At 44.4% G+C, this 22,665-nt stretch overlaps 1 protein-coding gene across 6 annotated transcripts in view; it reads right to left on the reverse strand.

Annotated features, from left to right (window-relative positions):
- The window catches only part of LOC102684231 (Rieske domain-containing protein), a 53,781-nt gene extending 43,468 nt beyond the window's left edge, over window positions 1–10,313 (reverse strand). For 5 of the 6 annotated variants that reach the window (XR_011183981.1, XR_011183978.1, XR_011183977.1 and 2 more), the window contains exons 1-3: window positions 9,683–10,313; window positions 7,565–7,680; window positions 5,689–5,857 (exon numbers count right to left, since the gene is read on the reverse strand). Coding sequence is in view for 1 of the 6 variants with exons in the window: in XM_069185915.1 (XP_069042016.1) it covers window positions 5,759–5,857; window positions 7,565–7,680; window positions 9,683–9,872 (405 nt within the window). In the remaining 5 variants the exon portion in view is untranslated. Of the gene's footprint in view, window positions 1–3,758; window positions 5,858–7,564; window positions 7,681–9,682 lie in introns of those variants that run through there. The other variant, XM_069185915.1, reaches the window with a different exon arrangement.
- Between the last annotated feature and the right edge of the window lie 12,352 nt (window positions 10,314–22,665).

The raw sequence follows: 22,665 nt of genomic DNA on the forward strand, positions 1-22,665 counted from the left end.
CATGATTGGTAAAGGCCAGGGGGAAATTTGGCCAGGACACTGGGGTTACACCCCTACTCTTTTTGAGAAATGCCCTGGGATTTTTAATGACCACAGAGAGTCAGGACCTCGGTTTTACGTCTCATCCGAAAGGACGGCGCCTTTTACAGTACAGTGTCCCCGTCACTATACTGGGGCATTAGGACACACATGGACCTAATGCCCCTAATGCAGGGTGAGCAACCCCTACTGGCCCCACTAACACCTCTTCCAGCAGCAACCTTAGTTTTTCCCCAGGAGTCTCCCATCCAGGTACTGGCCAGGCTCACACCTGCTGGGCTCCAGTGGGGCTGCCAGTTGTAAGTTGCAGAGTGATATGGCTGCTGGTTGTAATTCGTACAAATGTACGTCAAAGTGATTCAGCCAGACCACAGTAACGCCCCACTGACTGGGTTTCATTTTGCTTGGCGCTGAGTGTGGCACTTCTGTTTCTGAAAGTGCAATCATAACGCTCAGAAGTTTACCTGAAGGCTCTTGCAGCGTTCCTGCTAAAGGATAAGAAAAAGAACACTAAGCTTCCAAACTCAAAGCACGTGACCAGTGACAACATTCACAGTTGTCCCGTCTGCACCTTGAGACGATGAACCATGAAAGGCGCTATATGAAATGCCACAACAGAAAGGGAAAAGTACGAATGCCGATGAAGCATGTACAAAGTACTGGTCTTCCCTCTCAAAGTTGCATTAGTGATACACTTCATACAAAATGACTCTCGTTATTTTTTAACTTGCTGCTGGTGCCTTTTGACCCAAGTTTAGCAGAAATTGTTTCGGAAGTGCAATCAGCATGCTGTGCCAAACTGATCTGAGCTCTGAGTCCCCAGACCGCCAGCCACATCACTTCTGATGAGAAATCTGCTCTAGTATCCTTGCATGAACAGACTTGCAATTATTACCAGAAGCCCACGTCAACGGCCTTAATATTCACAGAATAATGATTAACAGAAGACAAGGGTTCTCGGAACTAATTCAGTTTCCACTACCTTTTAAGAACTTCATCCTAATGGGCCCCAAGTCTCAAATCTAATTCTAAAATGAAGTATAATAACCTTTTAGATACAGGCAAAATTAATCGGCTTAATTATTTCAAGCTAAGCACCAGGACTTCCACTATGCCATGACAGACGTAAGCTCCAACATCTTTGTATTGTTGTGCTGCGACTGCCTTTTGAAGCCCGTTACTATTAAGGCACTGAAGAACTCAAGATGGCAGAGGAGTCAAAACCCAGCCGACCACAACACAGAGCAGGAATGAGGAGGCCTCCCAGATAATTACCGCTGTGCTCTCCAGGGACGAGCTTGGGTGGGCTCTAAATTAGATTGTGAGGACTGGTGGGGCACAGGGCCTACTTTGCTACAAAATTATACATATAGAATCATATTCTCCACTTTGTTCTGCAGCTGGATATTAAATTAGATTAGGGAGACATAGAGAAGTTGCCCAAAAGCCCTGTGGATGTGTACTGATATATGTACACAATATATAACAATATACTTAAAGGGAATAAAGAAAACACAACATTTCGGCCGTGGAGACACCCGAAGAAGGCTCCACGGCCAAAACCTTGCAACTTTTCTTCTCTTTCCAGCACGGAATAAACCTATATCCTCTTTGTCATATAGCGATTTCATCCAATCATCCACTTTGTTTAACATAAAATAAGGACAGCATTTCTGAGAAGGAAAAATAAGAAATAAGTTACTGGAGAAAAGAGGAATTTCACGCACACACCTACCCATCCCGATGCAGGGAAAGAGTTTAAAGAGAGCCTGTCGTTTGTCTTTTGTCTGATTGGTTTTAATCTGCAGCTTCAGTGATCCCAGGAGCAGCCTCAGGCTGGGCGACACTGTTTGAAACAACACTCGAGTTCGCCTAGTCATTAAGCTCAACCAGATGACTATCATGCTGCTCCTTTGTTTAATCTTCGTAAGTATGATTGAGCTGCATGCCGAGTAATAACCATAATTGGGGAGCACAGCTTCTGCAGTGTGGGAAACTGCATGTGCGTAATAGCTACCACATGGACGGATTTTGATTCCGGTTAAAGTCCACTCTGGCCTTGAGGTGTGAAATGACAAACACCAAAATCTTGGAAGATTTTTCAAAAAGAGCACAAAAAAAAAAGACAGGCACATCCAAGGAGATATAGTATTCATCATGTAGGTAAGGGGGTTGAAAATGATTTTGACTTAGCATTATGAAAACCAAACATTTTACTGTTGCATCTAATTCATCTTTGCTTTAATATGCAATATTCTAGTTACATCTTGGAAGGGTTTAACCTTAGGGAACATACAGTATGTACTTTTTATAGGAAGTGGTGCTGAAAAGTAGACATGCAGTGTTCAGGGCAGTCTGCAGAGCTTTAAAGAGAGAAAAACGACTGCCAACATTACAGAACACATGGCGTGAGAAAGCATTCAGAGTTGATAGCATTAAGAGACATCCAAATACTTTTCCTCTGGTTTTGTAATGTTGTTCCTTTGTTGGAAAAAAAAACTAGTGCACTTTCTGGTGCCCTGTAGAACATCAGTTTAATCAATTAGAGATAATACTGGAAGTTTCAGAATTCCTTTACAGGGAATGAAAAATATTTCTATTGAACACATTCTTTGATGCTGAGATGATTGTGAAGGCAGGGGGAAGTTTTTGCTTTTTCATTTCGAGTAAGAAAGATGTAAGTTAAGGTTTTCCTATTGTTTAACAGGATTATTTTAGAAAGGAAAATATTCATTCAACACAAACTCTTCTGTGGCTTTGGTGTCTCTGCTTTCATTTCACCTGAACTCTACATCTCCAGTGCTGATTTATGACTTAATTGATCTGTTTCCTATTTTAAACTTCTGGGATTTTATTGGTCTACATGGGAATGGCTCAATGTTGGACACCCCCCCAAATGGGTGTGGCATTGTGTAAGACACACCCCCAATGGGTGTGGCATTGTGTAAGACACCCCCTGTGAGTGTTCTGTCCTCCTGCAGAAGCCCAGGTGGTCACATTTCAGGCAACACGACTGCATAAAGTCAATCCTGAAACTCAGAAATTTGTAAAAACATTTTGCAATGTGTAGTGCATGACTTTTTTTTTAAAAAAACAATGCCTTCTCATTATGATGTTTCTGGCATTTTAAGTGTGCATTATGTTATCATGGATGATCTTGTAAATAAAGCCATGTTGTATACTTTTGAAGAATGCCTCCATTCCAAAGCTTGTTTTGAGATGCATCCAGGAACCATAACAGAAACAGTGAACAGAACACAGAGGAGGGCGTAGGTGCTACCGATGAGCTCAGTGAATGCAGGCTCGTTTTTTCTGGACCACAGGCTGAGCCCCGTTTGTCATCTGTAATTAGCAAGGCCCCAACTTTACAAGTGTTCTGACACAATCGGCCAAGCTCTCTAGGGGGCTGGGCTGTCATGGGTTATTAGTCACCTGTCGGGCTGTTGCATCACCGACCCTCCAGTTGATGCAAAATTGTTCTGCAGGCACTGTGGGATTCGTAGAGTGACAAAGGGCTATGAGCCTCAGCAGCACACCTTCCAGAGGAAAGTGCACAGAGTCATCACTCAAGCTGACAAACATTTCAAACGGGACTGGCATACAGACAGACAATAACTGGCGAATGACCTGACCTGACTTGACCTTCCCCAGAAACTGGTGCCACCTTTTGATTAAGCTTCTGAAAACCTTCCGTAAAGCAACAGAAAAGGGAACTGAAGTCTTTAAAAAATGTCTTTATTAGAGAATCAACAGTCTACACCACAAATGGGAGGTATTTCATTGCACCGTTGTAAAACTAAAAAGATGAAATTATTCTATCAAGACAGCAATGTCTAACTATATAATCGACATGTAAAAGAAAGATCTGGGCTGTGCAGTACGCCCAAGACGAACATCAGTGACGATAACGTCACAGAAAGCCCACATCTCAGAAATCCATACAAACACCAATATCATTCTCGTGTGCGAACTGGCCATTTTGAAATTCAAACAGCAGCACAAGCTTTGCAGTGCTTGTCTTGTGGGCAGGTTAAACACGAGGTCAGGCGCTGCTGAAAACTCCCGTCCTCCTGCAGCTCAACAGCCGGACTCGAGCAACACTATCCCATCAATAATCTACATTCTAGAACAGGCTCCAGGCGCTAAAAAACAAATCACGCTCGTTTCAACCTACCCAGCCAGCAAATCACATTTGAAAAAACGATTCCGGCGCACAGTGACTGCGCTCCTCAGGGATCTAAAAATGACTCGCCATTTAGTGACTCATGAGACCTGTGCTAAAACAAGGCTCTGCACAGGTCAGTGCAGGGGGAACGCCATTATAATAAACACACTCAACAGGGTCAGCGACTGGAGGAGAGGAAGTATGAGCAGCCAGGCTGATTACCAGCTTCTATCTGGCAGCTTAAGAAATCAAAGTGGGAAAAGACCTCTGCCAGACCTGGAAGTGTCTGGGTCAAGAACTAGACATCACAAGCCGATTTCCGCACTGCACCTCATCAAGAACCAAGGTAACCTTACTGCCCATGGCAGTAGAGCAGAGCTACTTTACAAGTACGCAGAGTTCTGGACTTGCAGCTACAGATTCTGCAGCAAAAAAACAAATATACATAGGTTTTACCAGAAATCCTTATGATTATTCTTAGGTAGCGGGGGAAACTTTGTACTGTGTATTTTTTTTATGTATATTCTGTCATGCTCGTAGAAGTGGAAGAGCAGCAGAGAGAGTTAGTATTGTGAGCCACCTGTCATTCAGTGCCAGTTACCATGGTAATTAATTAGACAGGAGCCTTGTACCACCTGGAGGCAATTATCCACCACACCCACCACAGGTGGTTCAGAACTATTTAAGCAGTGATCTGGCAGTGCTCAGGAACTATGTCACAGAGATCACTGAGGACTCCGTGGTGTTGTGCTGCCATCTGTAGAATTCTGACTGAACGCCTCTCTGTCAGAATACCCCCTATAAGACACATTACACATCTGGAAAGGAGACCATGTACTTGACACACACAAGGTTGGTCTGCACAGTCATATTGATTAATCTTTGACAGTACTGTGCAATCAGGCTCATAATGGCATTTATGAAGTACTGAAAGAAACCATCCATCCTGGAGAATTGCTAACCTGCATCTTCCAGTACTGCAGTCTCTATACAGCCGTGTAAATATTTCACCGATTGCTCTTTGCTGAATTCCATAGTATCCTATGCACTCATGCATTCACTTCCAGTTTTGTTTTTTTACACAGTTCGCCCATGACTGCAGAACACGAACCACAGTTGTTCCTGCTCATCCAGGTTTGATTGATTCTGGAAGGATGGACGGATGGATCACCACAGAACTATTATCTTGATGTCCGAGGTAGTAGTCGTCCATAAATTTATGTCACAATACCACAGAAAGAACATCTCCAATTTATAATCAAGGTCAGATGCAAACGATTTCTTGTTCCCTGCCAGTCGCGCCTCAGTCTTAAAAACAAAGAGGGCACTGATGCCATGTCCTGCCTCTTGATAGCAATTTCACTCGTCCCCCAGTAGGACAGGATTGTGATAATCACAAATGACTCTGGAGAACGTCTCAGAGGATCTCGATTTTCCCCCAAAAAAACGACGGAAAAACAAGAACATAAATAAGGTATATATACCATCAGTGCTGCCTCCATCAACAAGCATCCAGATCTCGAGGCTCTGAGACGCTGCAGAGCTCAGCAGGGGTCAGTCCTCGGAGGTCACAGGGAAGGGTTTTAAGGACAGCTGGCCCTGGTGCTTTACAAACACAGACCCGTCCTCCACCTTCACCTCGTGCACCCGTTGCTGTAGCAAAACGTCAAGAAAAAAAAAGGCGCTATATCAGAAACACGCACAGCTGCAAAGTGACGTGTAAGAACGGACATTTCACTAGGAATACAAACACCCCAAAATGAGGGGCACTGAAAGGAGTGTGGACTGTTCTAGTCAACGGGCTGAGCCCACTGGGATGAGGACTGACCTCCTGGCCAGAGGACGAGGAGGCTGAGACCCCTCCCCCCTGCAGAGTGAGGGGTGACCAAGGGGCAGCTGCAGAGGGGGAGATGGGATGGAGGGGGGGGGATGCAAAATACGTGTGTGAGGGAGAGAAGGGGATCACTACAGTATTTACAGTGTTTTAGGAGACGAAACATCGTCAGGATTGATTGCTCATTACTGACAGCAGAGTCTGATTGGACTCGGTTGCTGTCATCCCTCCCGAACTTTCATTAAAAGCTCTGTAAGACCGGACACAAGCCAGAGGTGAGTATTCCTTCCATGGTTTAAGTAACAAAACGCCAGGTTATCCGCTTTAACAACCTAGCTGGGAAGCTTGTTCCACTCTCCCACAACCCTTTGTGTAAAGATATGCCTCCTGTTCTCTTGTTTAAATGCACTTGCACATCCTTTTCACTTGGGAGCTCTGCTTTTTGTCCCACTATTCATATCCAGCATGTTCACTGGGCTGACTTTGTCAGGCTTTCTGAGGATTGGGAGTAGATCTGGAATTCCGGCATGTTGTTTCCCCATTATTTCCCTTTCCCCAGTGAGCACGCTGAATATCTCGTTAATCAATTTAGAATGAGCACCTCCACGCAGAAAAAGATGAACGAAAATAAATAAAAAACAGAACCATATCTGGAGCTGTCACTCCAAGAGCACGCGACTTTCCAGGGTTCATGTAAAGTCTGGGTTTTTTTCATTTATTTTAAGACACTGTAGCTACAGGAGTTCATTTTCCCTGATATGTTTTTCCCCTTTTCTTTTCCATGCCACATCCATAGGAATAAACAGGTAGACAGGAGGACAGAGGAAAGGGACAATCAGGATACTACGGTCATGTGATTCTGGGTAATTCCTATTATTTTAAGACTCTTGTTTTTTTTACAAATCTGAAGGTGGTCTATTTTAACCCTCACTTTTCAAAATCTATTTAGAGTTCTTGGGGGGGGGGGGGGAGTGCAGATACCCCTGCTCCTAAATTTCATGAAAAAAATGCCATTGTGTAAATATATACGTAAACAATTCTGAGATAGGTTAAAAAACAAATGCTTATTCAAATAATCATGTTAGATATGAATGTCTCGCAGCACACACAATGTATAAATACATTTTGAAATAACAGAACATTTATATATATAAAACATACAAAAACGAATCAAAGATTAAAACACCCATTCAACTCTCCCACCTGCGTGTAAAACGATAATGTCCAAAAATATTACCCTTCGAACAAAATTTTACAAGCTTCCAGCAACGACTCCAATGTCTTAATGCAATTAAATTCTAAAAAAAAAAATTACTTTAACACCTTTAACTATGCTGTTAGCTGTTCATAAAAACACCTATAGCAAACATCATTAAAAAAGGGATCTTCACACATTCTCACATCCCCCCATAACTGTCATGGGAATCTTATATTTCCATTTCTGTCTGGAAGGACTAAGTGCCCGTTGGTTTCAAGTGAATGGAGACAACCTGTTCCATGCACTCTCCCCTCTTCACTATCTTTACCTGCAAGCCTGTCTCGGACGCCCCTGTTCGGACGTTAAAATCATAGTCGTGCCACGGACAGGTCACCCGGAGGACACCGTCTGCCTCTTCAATATCCCCCTCACACAGTGGGCCTCCTGTAAGGACAGTGGGGGGGGGGGAGGGGTTAATGAGTGTGTGTATGTGGGGGGGGCTCTCCGGGTCACCAGAAAAGGTTAGCAAAATTAGGCAACGGCAAAGCTTCTATAAAGCACCAAGAAAGGAAGATCTTTTTTGACCCAAGCAAAGAGACTGTGACACAGCGGGGCAGTGATCAGCATGGGGCCCTGGGTTAAAAACTGGATATGGTCAGGAGACATGGAGACACAGTATTATTGTACATCTTACACACCATATATTTGCTCCTGTCTTTCTCACACCTGAAGAAGGCTCCATGGCTGAAACGTTGCGTTTTCTCTCTTCTCTCTTCAGCAGGGAATAAACCTGTTACTTGTTCCTTTGCAGCCTACGCATGCGGACGCAGCTCCCCACCTGAACTATTTGGAAAAATGTTTGTTAAAATACATTAGGGGGAAATATCTATTTCATTAGGATCTTAAGGATATACATTTGAACTAAATATATTTTACATTATACGAAATGTATATTGCAATATATGTAATCTGGGTAAGGGCCTGGAGTGCTGTCTGTGTGGAGTTTGGATGTTCTTGCTGTGTGGGCATGCGTTTCCCCCCACAGTCCGGAAAGACACTGGCAGGCTCATTGGCTACTGGGAAAAGTGGCCCTGGTGTGAGAGTGTGGGTGTGTGCCCTGCGGTGGACTGGTGTCCATCCCGGATGTATCCTGCTTTGCTCCCATTCCTCGCTGGGATGGACTCTGGCTCCCCCGCCATCTTGAATTGGAAGAAGCAGAAGCAGATGGATGGGATTTATGTTCCCCTTAAAAGATTAAATTTGAATGTAAAGACAGAGCAACACAGCTCCGAGAGCAGTTCAAGGGCACTGGTCTGTCACAGTCAGGCTGGGGGGAATTTATGCTACCTAGGATTTTGTCAGAGTAAGGAATTAGGAAAAGAAAGGGGTTAATGAGGGTTATCCGTGCTCCCTACTTTTACCCAGGCATCCGTTAATCCCAAAAGCACTCCACAATAGATGCCTGTTTCACTCCCTCACTCATAGAGAATTAAAGGGAAAGTGGAAAAAGTCCCATAATATTTGTTCTCCAACCGCATTTTTCCTCTTACCGCAGGAACGGTTTTTTGGCGAGTCTCGACGAATACCGGCGCTATTATTCCTGTTGGAAGTTGCAATAAAACGGTCTGGAATCTGTACATGTAATTTGACGTGCAGCTTTCAAGTCTAATAGCAAACCAGCGGAGCCACTGGATAGAATGGTATTTGAAAATGGTTGCATTTAAAATAAAAGTGCCTTGTTTTTTTTTTTTGTAGCGTGGTGTTTACGAGCTGTTGGTGATTTTTTGTTGAAGACACTTCGGCGAGCCAGCATAAGGGTCCTGTATATAACGCGCATCACTTCGGGCTCGACATATCCAATCTGCCCTTGTTATCCACTTCGAAAACCGCAAGTTATAAATATACGTAGACTTTTTTAAATAGTAAAACGTTACTTCTATTACTGGTGTAAATTACCTACTTCCTCAGACACCTATTACACAGCCCCACTGTAACTGTCGAAAAAGGATTTATTTTGTAAATGGCTAGCCGTCTTAATTCTCTGTAAAAATTAGTGGACCGCATAAAACAATAACGGTAACTTTAAAAACTCTGCCAACACAGCATTCGATGTTACTTTCTCGCCAGGACATGTAAGCCTATCGGTTACACAGTATATATATACACACACGTAACGTCATGTGTTTAAAAACATCTCTCTCTGGTCAAAAGAGGTTCAGTTGCGCTATATATTAAAACAGTGCGTTTACAGCCAGTCAGTGGATCACCGGGGACCGGCAACTTTATCGCACTCGCGTCTCCGCACTTTAACACTCAATCGTGAAGAGTGAATTAGCTAGGGCAGTTAATAATAGTAATAATAATATACCTTAGTCTAAGTAGGTCTGTGCCGCCGTGCACAGTTCAACCCTGCAGGAGAGCGGCTCCCCGGCTCGGATGCACTGACCTGAGTGCGCGCACCGGGCGTCCATGGCCCGGAACTCCCCCTTGGTGTGGAAGAGGCACACGTCCGAGTCGTAGCCGAGCTCGGAGTAGATCAGCCGGCACGGTTTGTTGGAGAGCTCGGTGACGGGGCCTATCAACCTCCACAGCTCGGCGGCAGAATCGCTCCCGTACTCCGCGTTTGAAGAAGCCATTTCTCCCCCCTCTAAATTAAAGGTCTTCACATCGATGCTATTAAAGTCGCCAAAGCCCTTTGCGCCCGTCTAGATATGGGCAGCTATGTAAAAGGTGATTATTCCGCCTGCCTTCTTACTATATTTGGAAGTCGGGCAATCACGGCGATCTACAGCACTGGCCGTGACAAACCGATTTTAATCTCCTTGCAGAGGGTGGAACGACCCCGAAAGAAGGGAGATTTTTTTCTCAGGAGGACTGAACATGTAATAAAACAAGCGACCCTTCATTAACACCCCGTGTTGCCGTTATTTACTTGCGCTGCCACCAGCATTTTAACGCTGACCTGTCAATCACACAGTCTAGGCTGTGCAGAAAGTGGGCAAATTGCAAAATTAACCAAATTGCACGACTGGCATCAGGATATACTATTCGTGTCGTCAGCCCTAAGTCTGATGGGTGACCTAATTTTAAAGGAGCAGAAAATATCATTTAAATAAAGAATAATTCATATTATACAAAATATGCGTTTTCAGTTGCGTGGTTTCAGCCTGTTGTGTTATTGGAAAATCCCTAAAAGACTCTGTGTTAATTAACGCGTGTTGTTATATTAGTATCACATTTCCCTGTTTGGTTTGCTATGTGGTAATCGGGGGGCGAAGGAGTTAAAAAGGTCACACCTGCATTCTGACTCGTGACGTAATCTACGCCTGGGGGTCAGCTGCACTATCCCAGAGGTGGCGGGCGTTAAAACAACCCAGACACACGCAGAAATAGGCCCGAATCTGAGAATAATTTTAACGAGGGCAGCGGGGAGGTGCGGAGACGTGACGGCAAAGCTATTTCACTCGTCAGATGGACGAAAAACCCGAAACGCTTGTCGGGTGCACAGAAGCCCGGCCAGAACCGCTTTTCAAAAGCCGGTGTCTGGAGCGTCTGAACTCCTTTGGCCCTGAGGAATGCTTTGAGAAGCGCTGGAGAAGCCTTCAGGTGGAGCCGCAAACAGCAGGACCTTTCAAAACTGCCAAATGAACAGTGCTGTGGCCTGTTAGAATGCAATTACACTTGGTATTATTCACTTAGGATATAAGTGGTTAAAGTCAGTCAGACTTTCCACAGCTTGGTTTTCTTTGAATTCTCGGTGTCTTGAGTGCCTGGCAAAGTACACATGCAGTGTGTAGTTTACATTTTCCACATGACATTTCACGAAGTTTAATAATTCAGAAAACTAACGCTCCATTACTTAGATACTTGGCTTGCTTTCCTTGTACAACACTTTCCATATTTACCAATCTTGTATTGAGAACCAAGCGCTTAAAACCAATGCCTTTAAACAAACTATTCTCCTTTCTCATGTTCCTCCAAAGCAAACATTAACATACCATCAATCGGGCAATTAGCGACAGGCCAGAGCAATCATTTTGTAAACCAATGCTGATGACACAACACTTTTCTCTGACTTTGTGGAAGATTTTGGGGGATGAGACCCTGAACAGTTACTTTAAATTGACCAACCTTCATCTGAATCCCGAAGATTCGTTCTGTTTTGTTTAAAAAAAAAATTGGATTGTATAATGTTTAATAATCCAAGAAAAATGTCTGGTCCTCGTTGTTGTTTTCTACTGCCAGTTACCAAGTTGAATCTGAAACAAGAAGAAAAGAACTTCTTGTCAGGCGTCTCACGAAAGATTGATTACTCATCCTGGTTGGAGTTCTGCTGGAATCTTGGATTCCGCTGAAGACTTCCTCACCTGTATCGAACAACAAGTTGATTTCTGCAGGGTTTAAGAAACTGGCCCAGGCCTCGCTGTGCTGCAGTATGAAACCGTTTTCCAGCTAGGCTGATGGATACCAGAGATGGTGTCACAGTCTGCACCCTTGCTCACCTGCTTACATGTTGCGCACCTGTGCAAACTTTGCAGACGGGTGTCAGGGCTCAGTCTCAGTTGCTGCACACCCGTGGTTCTCTTGTAACTCCAGTGCTGGCTTCCCGGCACTGGCTTCCAGCATGGCTTGGCCACAACACTGAATGACCTTGACTGAATTTGTCATGTCCCTCCAGCATGTCTGACCTATTTTCTAATCCCATGTGCCGCCTCAGATATCCCTCCAAGTCTTTTTTTTCTGATTTGTTTGTTTAGCTGTAAAGAATCTCATTTTCAGCAAGTAAACCTACAAGCTTTCCATCTTCCAGGGATCAGATATGCAAAGTCCTGCACCAGCTCTATTAACACAGTTTTTGCTTAAGCAAGCACCAGTCAGTTTTCAATCCTATGTTTGCTTAATCATAAAACATTCATGTTCTAATCAGGTAACCAAAAAGTTGTATAAGCGTACATATATACTTTAAATCTTTCCATACATACTCTCACATATACTGTATACATACAGTTATATGTAATGTATATAAATAATTGTATCATTTTCAAACAGTTTGTTTTTCGTCTTCAAAAAAGATTCCTTTCACTTTTTTGGACCGGACTGGAAGTAATAGCAGCTATTATATAATCTTTTTTTTTCCAAGAATCTACGTGCTTCTCTTGAACGTGTAATTAAAAGTGAGAACAGGAGATCACCATTTACACAAAGGGTTGTAGAGACCTGAAACGGGCTGCCCAGTTATGACACTGAAATTAAGACGCCCTGGCTTATTTCAAGAACCAGACGGACAAGATCCTTGGATTGATTTGCTACTACTAAATGAACTTGATGAGCCTAATAGTCTCTTATTTGAAACCTCAGTTATGTATGGTTACATATAAACACATGTGGGGAAAATGAGTCCCAGGTACCTGTCTGGGATTCAATACCAACAGGCTAAGCAACACAATTCTTCCTAAAGAACAGATTCCAGCTAAATCATAGCTAAAACATAACAACTTTAACATTGTGCGAGTCTGGAACAAGCTACCAAGCCAGTTTGTTACCCTGACTTTTTCCAAGAAGCAGCTGGATAAGATCCTGGGATCAATTAACTACTAGCTACCAAAGGGTAACTAGTTACCTACGGTAGTTTCTCACATTTATAAGCTTTCTTATATTCTTTAAAAGATGCATTTCATCATTGATCTCCAAAAATCAACACAGCCAAAGCATAACACTGACCACTTGCTTTAGTGGCACAGGGACCTGTTTTCAGATATAGGGATTTGAGAAATTAACAGTGGACTGCACCACAAACAGAAAGACCAAAGAGAAGTATAACTAATTCTGGGAGTTACAAGAGCAGTGGTATTTTTTATGATTATTAGGTAGTTTGCAGATGCAAGAACCGGCTGTTACTGCAGTCAAATCTGTCTGCTGTTTATCTTCTGTCACCCTTGGAAGGTAAGGCAAGAGCTGTGTCTCCTGCAGCACCGGAGTCCAGGGGCCATTGACAAACACACAGTGCAGGGAACAGGCAGAGCTTTGACAGAAAAAGAATGACTGCAAGTTTCTGAACAGAGGGCGAAGCTGAAAATAGAAAATAGACTCACTTCGCCTTAGTGCAAGCAAACACTCTTTGTAATTCTGCACAGAGGGAGAATTAAATTGGAGAGAAACAGAGAGGGGAAACGGAGAGACATGAGGTGTGTGTGTACCGCTTTCAAATGTGTGCAAAACCAGAAAAGTCTGCAATGCTCCCCACCAAAACACACACGCTTTTCAGGTGTTTGATTAAATTGCAAGGAGAAAGGTAGATTTATGGCTTATAAATATAAGTCTGGAAGCCAGGCAGACAAGTAGGTCTCATTTTCCTGTCCTTCAGACCCACGTTGGCCAGAAAAACACCACTGCTGACAGGAGTGATTGACTCGTGACCCAGCTCTGCACGTCTGTCTGCGAATACTGATGGAATCGGAGGGAAAGAGAGCAAAGGCTCCTGGACAGGAAAGGAAATGCCTCACAGCAACCTGTGACTTCTACCGTAGTTTGCAAAGGACAAAGCGGTACTGTACCTGCACAGTAATCACCGTACTCTGTGTATGACATGATGATAATTCAGCCGCAGCTGTGATCTTAGAAGATGAGCGGGCTGGATTTCAGCAAGAACATACAGGGGTTTTACAAACTGTAATTTCATAAGGGCTAAAGTGCAAATTTAAAAAAAAAATCACACTGAAATACAGAATTCGTTTAAAAAATAGTAGATGAAAAGGAAAGTGAAGGTAAGTCATTCCTTTACTTTCCTTCCTCCCACACAAGTTTTATCACCCAGCAATGTCGAGACAGATCCGTCGGTGCAGCGACCTGCTTATCTTGACAGTGTCAGCGCTCTGCAGGCAAGGTGTTAATGATGTGTTTTTTAACAAACCTCCCTGTCACTCACTGTGCTTTCCTGTCCCCTCTGCACAGAAGCCCACAGGCTGCTGACAGCCCGACGCTTGCTTCCCTGCAGACAGCGTCTGCATTCGGCGTTAAGGGGACGTCAGTTTAAGGACCAGTTCCAGGCAGGGTCCTCTCGTTCACTGTCTGTCACCCACAGTGCCTTGCTGCACGGTGGGGGGGGGGGGTTGGAAAGCTTTGAACTCGTTCTGACATCATCGGTGGGCACCTCTCCAATCCTCAGCTGTCTGCGCCCCGGGTGCCAGAGACACATAAAATTAAAAACAGTAGCCATTACGTCAAGTCCTAACCCTGAGTAAGTAGGTGAAAATGATTCGATTTGTAAAATGCATACCCCTGATTTATTTTTTTTTTAAAAAACACATTTTGGAGGCATGGGAGGAATTAATTTTAAAAAAGTGTTAAGAAGGACAGGTGCAGGCTCAACGAGGAGCACAGGTGAACTAGTTAGAGACTGGAGTGAGGTCAGGAAATAACACACCACTGAAAAGTGTGCACTTAACGGTGAGAGGGTGGAAGAATCCTCACTCTCTGGTGTGAGCATTTACATACACATATAAATGGACACGGTGGTGTGAAGGTTAGTTAATGGAAGGTTAGTTAATGGAATTAATGGTTAATTTGGGTTCTGGGTTCAGTTCTAGCCAGCTGTGTCTGTCTGTGTGGAGTTTGCATGTTCTTCACGAGTTTCCTGGGGTTTTGCCAGGTGCATTGCTTTCCTCCCAGAAAGACTCACACTGGGTTTGACAGGCTGCTCTCCATTGTCCCCCATCATGAGACAAGAGGGCTGGTCTCTTGCCCCGACAGTGAAACACGAACCAGAGCACACAAGCGGACAATACGTAGGACAAGCATGTGAAACCAGGAAGCTCCTCTTTACTCAAAGAGATGGTGGGAGCATGGAACAAGCTATCCAGCCACCTTGTCAACGCTAATGACCTGGCCTCTTTCTAGACACAGCTGGATGGGATCCTGGGATCAATTGGCTACTGACTACCAATCAGCCCCTCCCTGCAGAGATATCTGGAGCTCCTGCCCCCAGCGCTCAGCCACATCCCTCACCAACGTCAAATCTCTAGCCGGCCTCAGGTAATTGTCATTGATGATTTTTGCCGGGAGACTCACCGATGGTGTTGCACTCTGCTAGGGAGGGTAAAATTCACAGTGACGCTATGACACAGTGTCAGGACCTCACCTAGCAGGTGAAAAATTCAGACTCACAAGTGCCCCCTGCTGGCTGGGTCTGGCTTTGCTCTCAAGGGGAATGCAGGTGAGAAGACAGCACAGGCCGCTGGTGAGGAGCCGATCCAGGAGTGTCAGTGTTGGCCCCGGTCTTTCAGTTCTCACGAGCTGATGGAAAGCAGAGCAGTGTTGCACAGCAACCAGTCACCCTTGGAGCTCTTGTCTGTCCTTACAACAAAAAGGAGAGAATAAAACAATAAAATGTGATTTTGATGTGGTCCAACACTCCATCGTCTCTCCTTTTCTCGGATATTTTGCACATTATCAGTGCAACAGCTGGTTTTCTTTCAATTTTGACTTGCATGTATCATTACCAGAGCACCGCAGAGCGCTTCCAAATCATCACTGAACTCTAATATTAATTAATTAATTAGTTGAATTTGCACAGCCCTTTTCATCCCAAAGGTTCCATAGCACTTCACTTGTAGCTTATAACTATTTCAAAGATGATGGTATATTTATATATGTACATAATACTTCTGAAGTTTGAGTAGGTAGTTGTGTCAGCATGCGGAGGCTGTACGCTGTAATATTTATGTTACATATAAACACAAATCCCATAAGACACAATTATTCCATCTACATTTCAAAGGCAATAATCCCATGTCTAACAGAACATGGTGGTAGGGATCATAGTTTGTTTAAGTCATTGCACTGACATCTCATTTGTGAAAATTAAGTTGAACAATTAAACCTCTTTAAATTGCACCATTGTATTTTGCATCAAAGATAGAATAGAAAGCTTCGTATAATGCTATTTTCTGAGAAGCCAAGCTGAGAGATTTACAAGTTGAAAGTAAGGAGGTTGTTGGATTAGTAGAGAGATAAGCACACTGGTTTTCAGTGTTGCTCAGCAGAGAGCATGAGCTGTAAAACCACACAAACGTGGTTAGTTTGCCATTTTCCTTTCTTAATAATGTTGATAATGCACATCTGTTACCAGCAATATTAATAGCATTAAGGGTTTTTTTTTAGAAAGTAAAATCTAAAATCTAAATCTTATCTTTGCAGGTTTGTGGCAAAAATCTCCGACATGTTTTCCTTTATCTCCCTTTCATTTACTTTCCTTTCATCGTTTGCTTTGTCGGGGCACGTTCAGATCCACCGGGGCCACATTCTCTGAATTAATCCTTTCTTTAATTCAGAGGACCTGGAGCTCCTCAGAGTAAAAAAAAAACCTCAATGTCTTCCCCACTGCTTTTTTCATTTCCTGCGTCAGTAGAATGATTCGTGTTTTTAGTAGAGAAGTGAATGATTGCGTGCAGCTGTGCGCCCCCCACACCGGGACGACTGGAGTGATGGTCCAGAAGTGAGGTGTTGTGGATTAGAGAAGGAGCGATCGCTGGGACCCTGCTTTCCCTGCTCCCAGACCCGCCTGCTAAAGAGATCAGACTCCAGTGCATTCCTGCTTCATCTGCTCATCTCTCCTAATTACATCCAGGCCCAGTCCTGGTTGTTTCTTGGGCCCTGCTGTCTGACGGCCCCCCAGCCCCATGTCTGGTCAATTTCAAGGTTTTTACACATCCAGCGGCTGGGCCATCTCCACACGGAGAGCGGAGGAGGGAGGGGATCGGGGGCTCTGGCACAGCCAGGCCTTCAGGCTGGGGTGGGCAGCGGTGTGGAACGGTGGGTTCACGGCTGTCGTAGTTGTCCCAGTGCCTGATCTCCCAGCAGGCACTGTAGTTCCTAGGGCCTGCGACGTTTTTAGGGCCTACGAAGGAGGTGACTAACAAAAAACGAGCTGAAACAACACGCTTGCGATCGACTCTAGGTGCTCCACATCAATAATCATACGCTCTCTAGCAGCTGTTGTAGAAACTAGAAGTGTGGAAGTGATGGTCACTCGGGTTTAGCGTTAGAATAGTGCAGCGCCCACACCGGTCACTTTAGCGGCTGCACCTGCCCTTAGCTATGGGCCCACAAGACAGGCTGGGGGCAGCTGCCTAGGGGCTGGACTTGAGGTCAGTGTGTCGACCAGAGATTAACCGGACAGTGTAAATAGCATAGAGTTTATGAGGAGCCATTGTAAGTAGTTGTCAGTGTTTGCTGCTTTGTCCTTGTAACCCACCTAAACTGAAGTACCCCTCCTTAATCCTTACCCTGTGTGTGTGTGAACCTCCCCAGTTGTGATTCTGTTAGGACAGTACCCTAGTGTCCATACTCCACCCAGCAGGTGCTAAGGTGTTTCTCCCCCCACAGGAGGAAGGGTGGGGGTAGGATAGCTCACAGATTCCTGTGCATGATACTCCAGGGCGTATTGGAAAAAGTCTATGGGGATCGCTGGCACTGGTCATATTGGAAAAAGTCTATGGGGATTGCTGGCACTGGTCATATTGGAAAAAGTCTATGGGGTCGGAGGCACTGGTCAAGTCTCAGAGCAGAGGTACTGACAAGCCCAGGGCACTAAGACTGGCACCGTGTCCAGTAGGACAGCGAGAGGGCAGAGGTAATTTAGGTATGGCCTTTGAGGGAGATGTCTGGCACAACTCCTCTGGCCTCCTGACAGCTCCTCTCTGTCATTATTTTCCATAGCAATTCTTTTAAAAGGTCTCCCCAGTAGGCTCCAAAAACCAATTACAACTTCCTGAGGGCATAGTTATGGGAAAAACATTGTGTCCCCCAAGACTCTGAATTACACTTTAATCCACAGATAATGTTATTAGATAGGGACAAACCGACACACTGCACACTCACTCGTGAACATACATAAATTATACTTCTCTTACAAGCACTCCTGTTTGCAGGCAGGCAGGTGTTGTGTTCGTCTGTCCATAACACATCAATAAAACTTCTGCACTTTCAATAGGGTGCCGTGATCGGACTTAATTTCTCTGCAGCCGCCGGCCCAAATTTCCAAGGAGGGATGAGACTGTGGGATTGTGAACTCCCAGGGGAGACAAGTGAATCGCGACTCGGAGAGATACAGGATATTCCTCTTCGGAGTGAACGCAAGATTTTATACCCTAATATGAATGAAAACAAAAGAAGCAAAATGGTGACCCACTCAAACAAGTACTCCTTTTGTTTACTAGTAAACAGTGGTTTTGCAATAGTTTTGAGAGTGCAGCTCTCTTTGTTGTTTATAAATCAATAGTCACCAATGGTCTGTTACTACCTGGATTCTATTTAGCTATCGAACCAGGAAGGTCTGTTCTGTTTCAGCTGCATGGGCTTCAAGGATTACGATGCATTATCTACGACACCTTTCGAAGAGGAAGCTCTCCAACCACAGGATATTTACAAAACAAGTCATTTATAAACCAAAGCCTGGGTAGCAGGATACGACACCAGTGCAGTTAACCTGCATCAAGTAACCTAAACAGAACTGAGGGTTCAGCAAAAAAGCAAAATGTGTATTATGCGGTTTACTTAAGTTTATTTACATTTTTGATTATTGCACATTCTGTAGCTGTTCTTTTGTGTTTTTTAAAATATATATTTAAACATCATTTTCACACAATACAATACACAATGCAAAAAGAGCTGTTTTAAGTTCATTTAGTTCCTCTTTGAAAATTCTGTTGTTTTTTATCATTTATTCCAGTTTTCCGGTCATTCGTCCATCCAGTTTTTTTAAATATTTTCTATCCATCCATTTTTTAGACTCATGGGGGAGCCAGGCCTATCCCAGCAAGCAATGGGTGCAAGCAGGGCACCCTGGGATGCCAGTCCATCACAGGAAACACAGAGACACAGACACCACCAGGGCCAATTTTCCCAGAAGCCAGTTGACCTACCAGTATGTTTTGGGACTGCGGGAGGAAACCCACACTGGAGAGAACATGCAAACTCCACACAGACAGCACCGCAGGATCTGAACCCAGGGCCCCTGCGCTGCAAGCCAGTAGTGCTCACCACTGCGACATCATGCTGCCGCCCACTCCTGGTCATCGCCGATGGAAACGAGAATACTCAGACACTGTTCTTCCTGATCAAACAGCGGGCTCAGCTGCTTAGGCATCTTGCTCTGTTTTCTTGAGTTATTTTAAGAAAAAGTGCATATTAAAAGCATAACATGTGAGCGCTGAGCTCTGATGACTTTTCCCCATCGTACTGTAGGTTCAATTTGGCACCTTGTACAAGAAAAGAATTTCGCTGGCAGACAAAGCTTTCTACAATGTTTGTTTAACATTAGGTAGCACAGGGCTCATGTGTTCATGAGCTTGAATGAAACTCTATAGCCACTGTTCTTGAGAAACTGTTCTGTGTTGCTCTTTTCCTCTCTGGGCCAAAGCCAGTATCTGTCTCACAACAACCAGTTATTAGACTCTCATGACTAGTGGACTCCTGTATCGCCTTACTTAAACACAAAATCACAGCCAATAAAAGTAAAACAATTTTAATGTCTAATGCTTTGGGTAGAGCCAGAGGTAATTGCTACAGCTGTTAATCTTTTCAAGAAATTACAAAAGCAGTAGAAATAAATCACGTTTACAAACGGGAATTCAAATTTTCTTTTCTTGGAGGATGTTTTGAAAACCTTATTTTTCTTGCTAATTAAAAGGTCAGGAAGCAGTTACAACGAAAGGGTGTGAATTTGCAAGCATATATTCTGGACAAAAGACAGCAGCTGCCTTTCCTGTGGCATACTCACAAATCTTTCAATCTCCAGGTGGGGCACGGTTATTCCAAAGCTTAATGAAACGCAAACGGAAGCTGATAACCCTTTGCATACAATAAAATCATGTTAATGCGACCAGGTGATATTCTGATTTCTACAAAAGCACACCTACCAGAGGTTAGACATGAAAGCGCTCATAACAAGGTGTCTCAGCATGAAAAAAGTCACCAGAAGATGCATGCATTTTAAACGAGGAGTTCTGCTTTGTGTTTGTGAGGAAGCAGCCTCACCTGTTTCCTTGTGCACACAGTCCTGTTGCCTGTTGTAAAGATGCCCAGCTGGCTGTAGTTCCTGTGCCAGGCAGGTGAGCCTCATGGTGCCTCAGTTCTGCTCCTCGGCGGGCAGCACTCCCAGCTGTCTTCACTCCTGGCTGAAGAGGAAGTTGGTTCCATCAATTGAGTTCTGTTTAATTAGGAAATCAAGTCCGTGCAACCAGCAAGGACAGACCAACACAGAACACAGAATATTATGAGGCCATGTAGATGTTTTGCACAAGACAGACAAAACGCAACCAGCTTGATTGCTTGCTTTTCTTAACTGTAGAACAGTCAAATGAATTAGATGATCTGATTGATGGATTGATTGATCGATTGATTGATTGACATTGGTTGATCGATCGATTGATTGGTTAATTGATTGACCGAATGATCGATTGATTGATTGGTTGATTGACATTGGTGGATTGACTGAATGGTAGGCAGGTAGGTTTGTTAACTGATAGGACCCCAGCAAATTATATTTCATTACTAAAAGAAAGGGCAACGTACGTTTAAATCTTGCATGAAAGTTGTTGCACTGGAATCACCTGGAGCAGAATTGATCAATATGATTTGGACCGTCACACAAACCCCTGCAGCTTTTCCAGGACCGCCTCCTGCATCAGGATCAATTACTGGCCTGGATGTGTCGCTGCGCCATTTCACAGTTCTGTCGCCGAGCTTCTCGCACAACAGTAGCGGCCGGTGTGACTTTCCGAACGGAAGCCTTCGTGATCGCACCAGCCTCATGCCACTCAGTGCTCCTCTTCCTCCCATCACTTACTCAGTCTTTGCCAGAGTGATTTCATGCATGTTTCCCACATTAGCGATGGTCCAAAACATTTCTCTCTTCAGTCTGCCTGGTATCACGCTGGGGGTCCCTGGAGGTCTTTAAATGCAGAAAACATAATGCATGAATCATGGTTGGATAATACAATTCTAACCAAATAGTACCAGACTCAAACAGGGATACACGGAAATCTTAACCAAGAATAACACCTTCTCCATTCTTACAGTGGAGCTGTACTGGGCCTATTTAACAGCTTTTACAAGCTGAAGGCCGGGCATTTTTTTTAAAACAAGCTTATAAAACAAGTGACTCTCGGCTTCCTCCTTGTTAGCTCAGTCTGTCTGGGGGGCCTCTCTGGGTTCCTGGTACAGGGTGGGTGGGCTGGACAGACAGAACGTCACCCCGTTGTTTTAAGAGCAAAATCTAGAAAGAACAGGGAAGGTATCTGGGCGATTTCGGGATCCCGAAGAAGGCGGGTGTCCATTTCTCAGCGGCTGACATCCATTTTCAGGCAGTTGGTTCCGGTTCTGGGTCACTGGGGATGTGGAGCCTAACCCAGCAAGCAAGAGGAGGGGGTACACCTTGGGTGTAACGCCAATCCATCACAGGGTACACACACTCACACCAGGGCCAATTTTCCTAGAAGCCAATTAAATACCAGCATGTCCTTGCACTCTGGGAGGAAACCAGAGCATACGGAGGAAACACATGCTAAAGCAGGGAGAACATGCAAACTCCACACAGACAGGTCCCCAGGAATTGAACCCAGGGCCCCAGAGCTACAAGACAGCAATGCTCACCACTGCACCACTGTGCTGCCTAGCTGCTGAATGTGTTCTCAAAAGAAAGAAGAACAGTGGAGTCTTGTTTTTTAGTGTACCTTCAGAAGTCTGTATTTTACTAATTTAGCATAAACTACAAGCTTCCCACCTGTAATAAGTAGAGCCTGTGCTCTTTATTGTTGCTGCCTACACGGGTGCAATTCAAGCTGACTCTCTGTAAATAAGGCGTCACAGATTTGTTTAAATGTTCACCTCATTTCCTGACACGAGGTTGTTGATGGTGGGTCAGCCCGCAAAGTTACAAGAGTTACAAGAGTGTGACTCTCTTGCCACCAAAACACAAAAAAAAACTAGTACCGAATATAACCAGTAACACAGTGACGATGAACCAGTTTGTTTGCGTACCGTTGCATAAATAAGTGGAATGGCAAATAGGGGGTCAGACAGGAGAGAGAAGGGGGTCAGACAGACTCTTACACCGCGCAGGGGCTCGGACCCTTTACAAACCCAGCGGTTCCCATCATGGCAAACCAGAATGACCTGAACTGAATCCCACCACAACCTACAGAACAAATCAGACACCCCCGATTGGCCAAAACCCCAATTGTCTTGACGGAGAAAAGGCAATCCAAAGAAAGCAGACCGCTGAGAAAGGAGTGGGGAGAGTGCATTCTTCTGAAGAGTGAATACTGTCAATCAGCAGTCGAGCGTGTCTCCTCGAACAGCCAGCTGGGGTCCTGTCCAGGCTGGGAGCTCTTGGACTCAATCCAGGCACTGGCACCGACTCCTTGTTCC

This window comes from Lepisosteus oculatus, chromosome 29, assembly GCF_040954835.1.
Source record: "Lepisosteus oculatus isolate fLepOcu1 chromosome 29, fLepOcu1.hap2, whole genome shotgun sequence".
Taxonomy (NCBI): domain Eukaryota; kingdom Metazoa; phylum Chordata; class Actinopteri; order Semionotiformes; family Lepisosteidae; genus Lepisosteus; species Lepisosteus oculatus.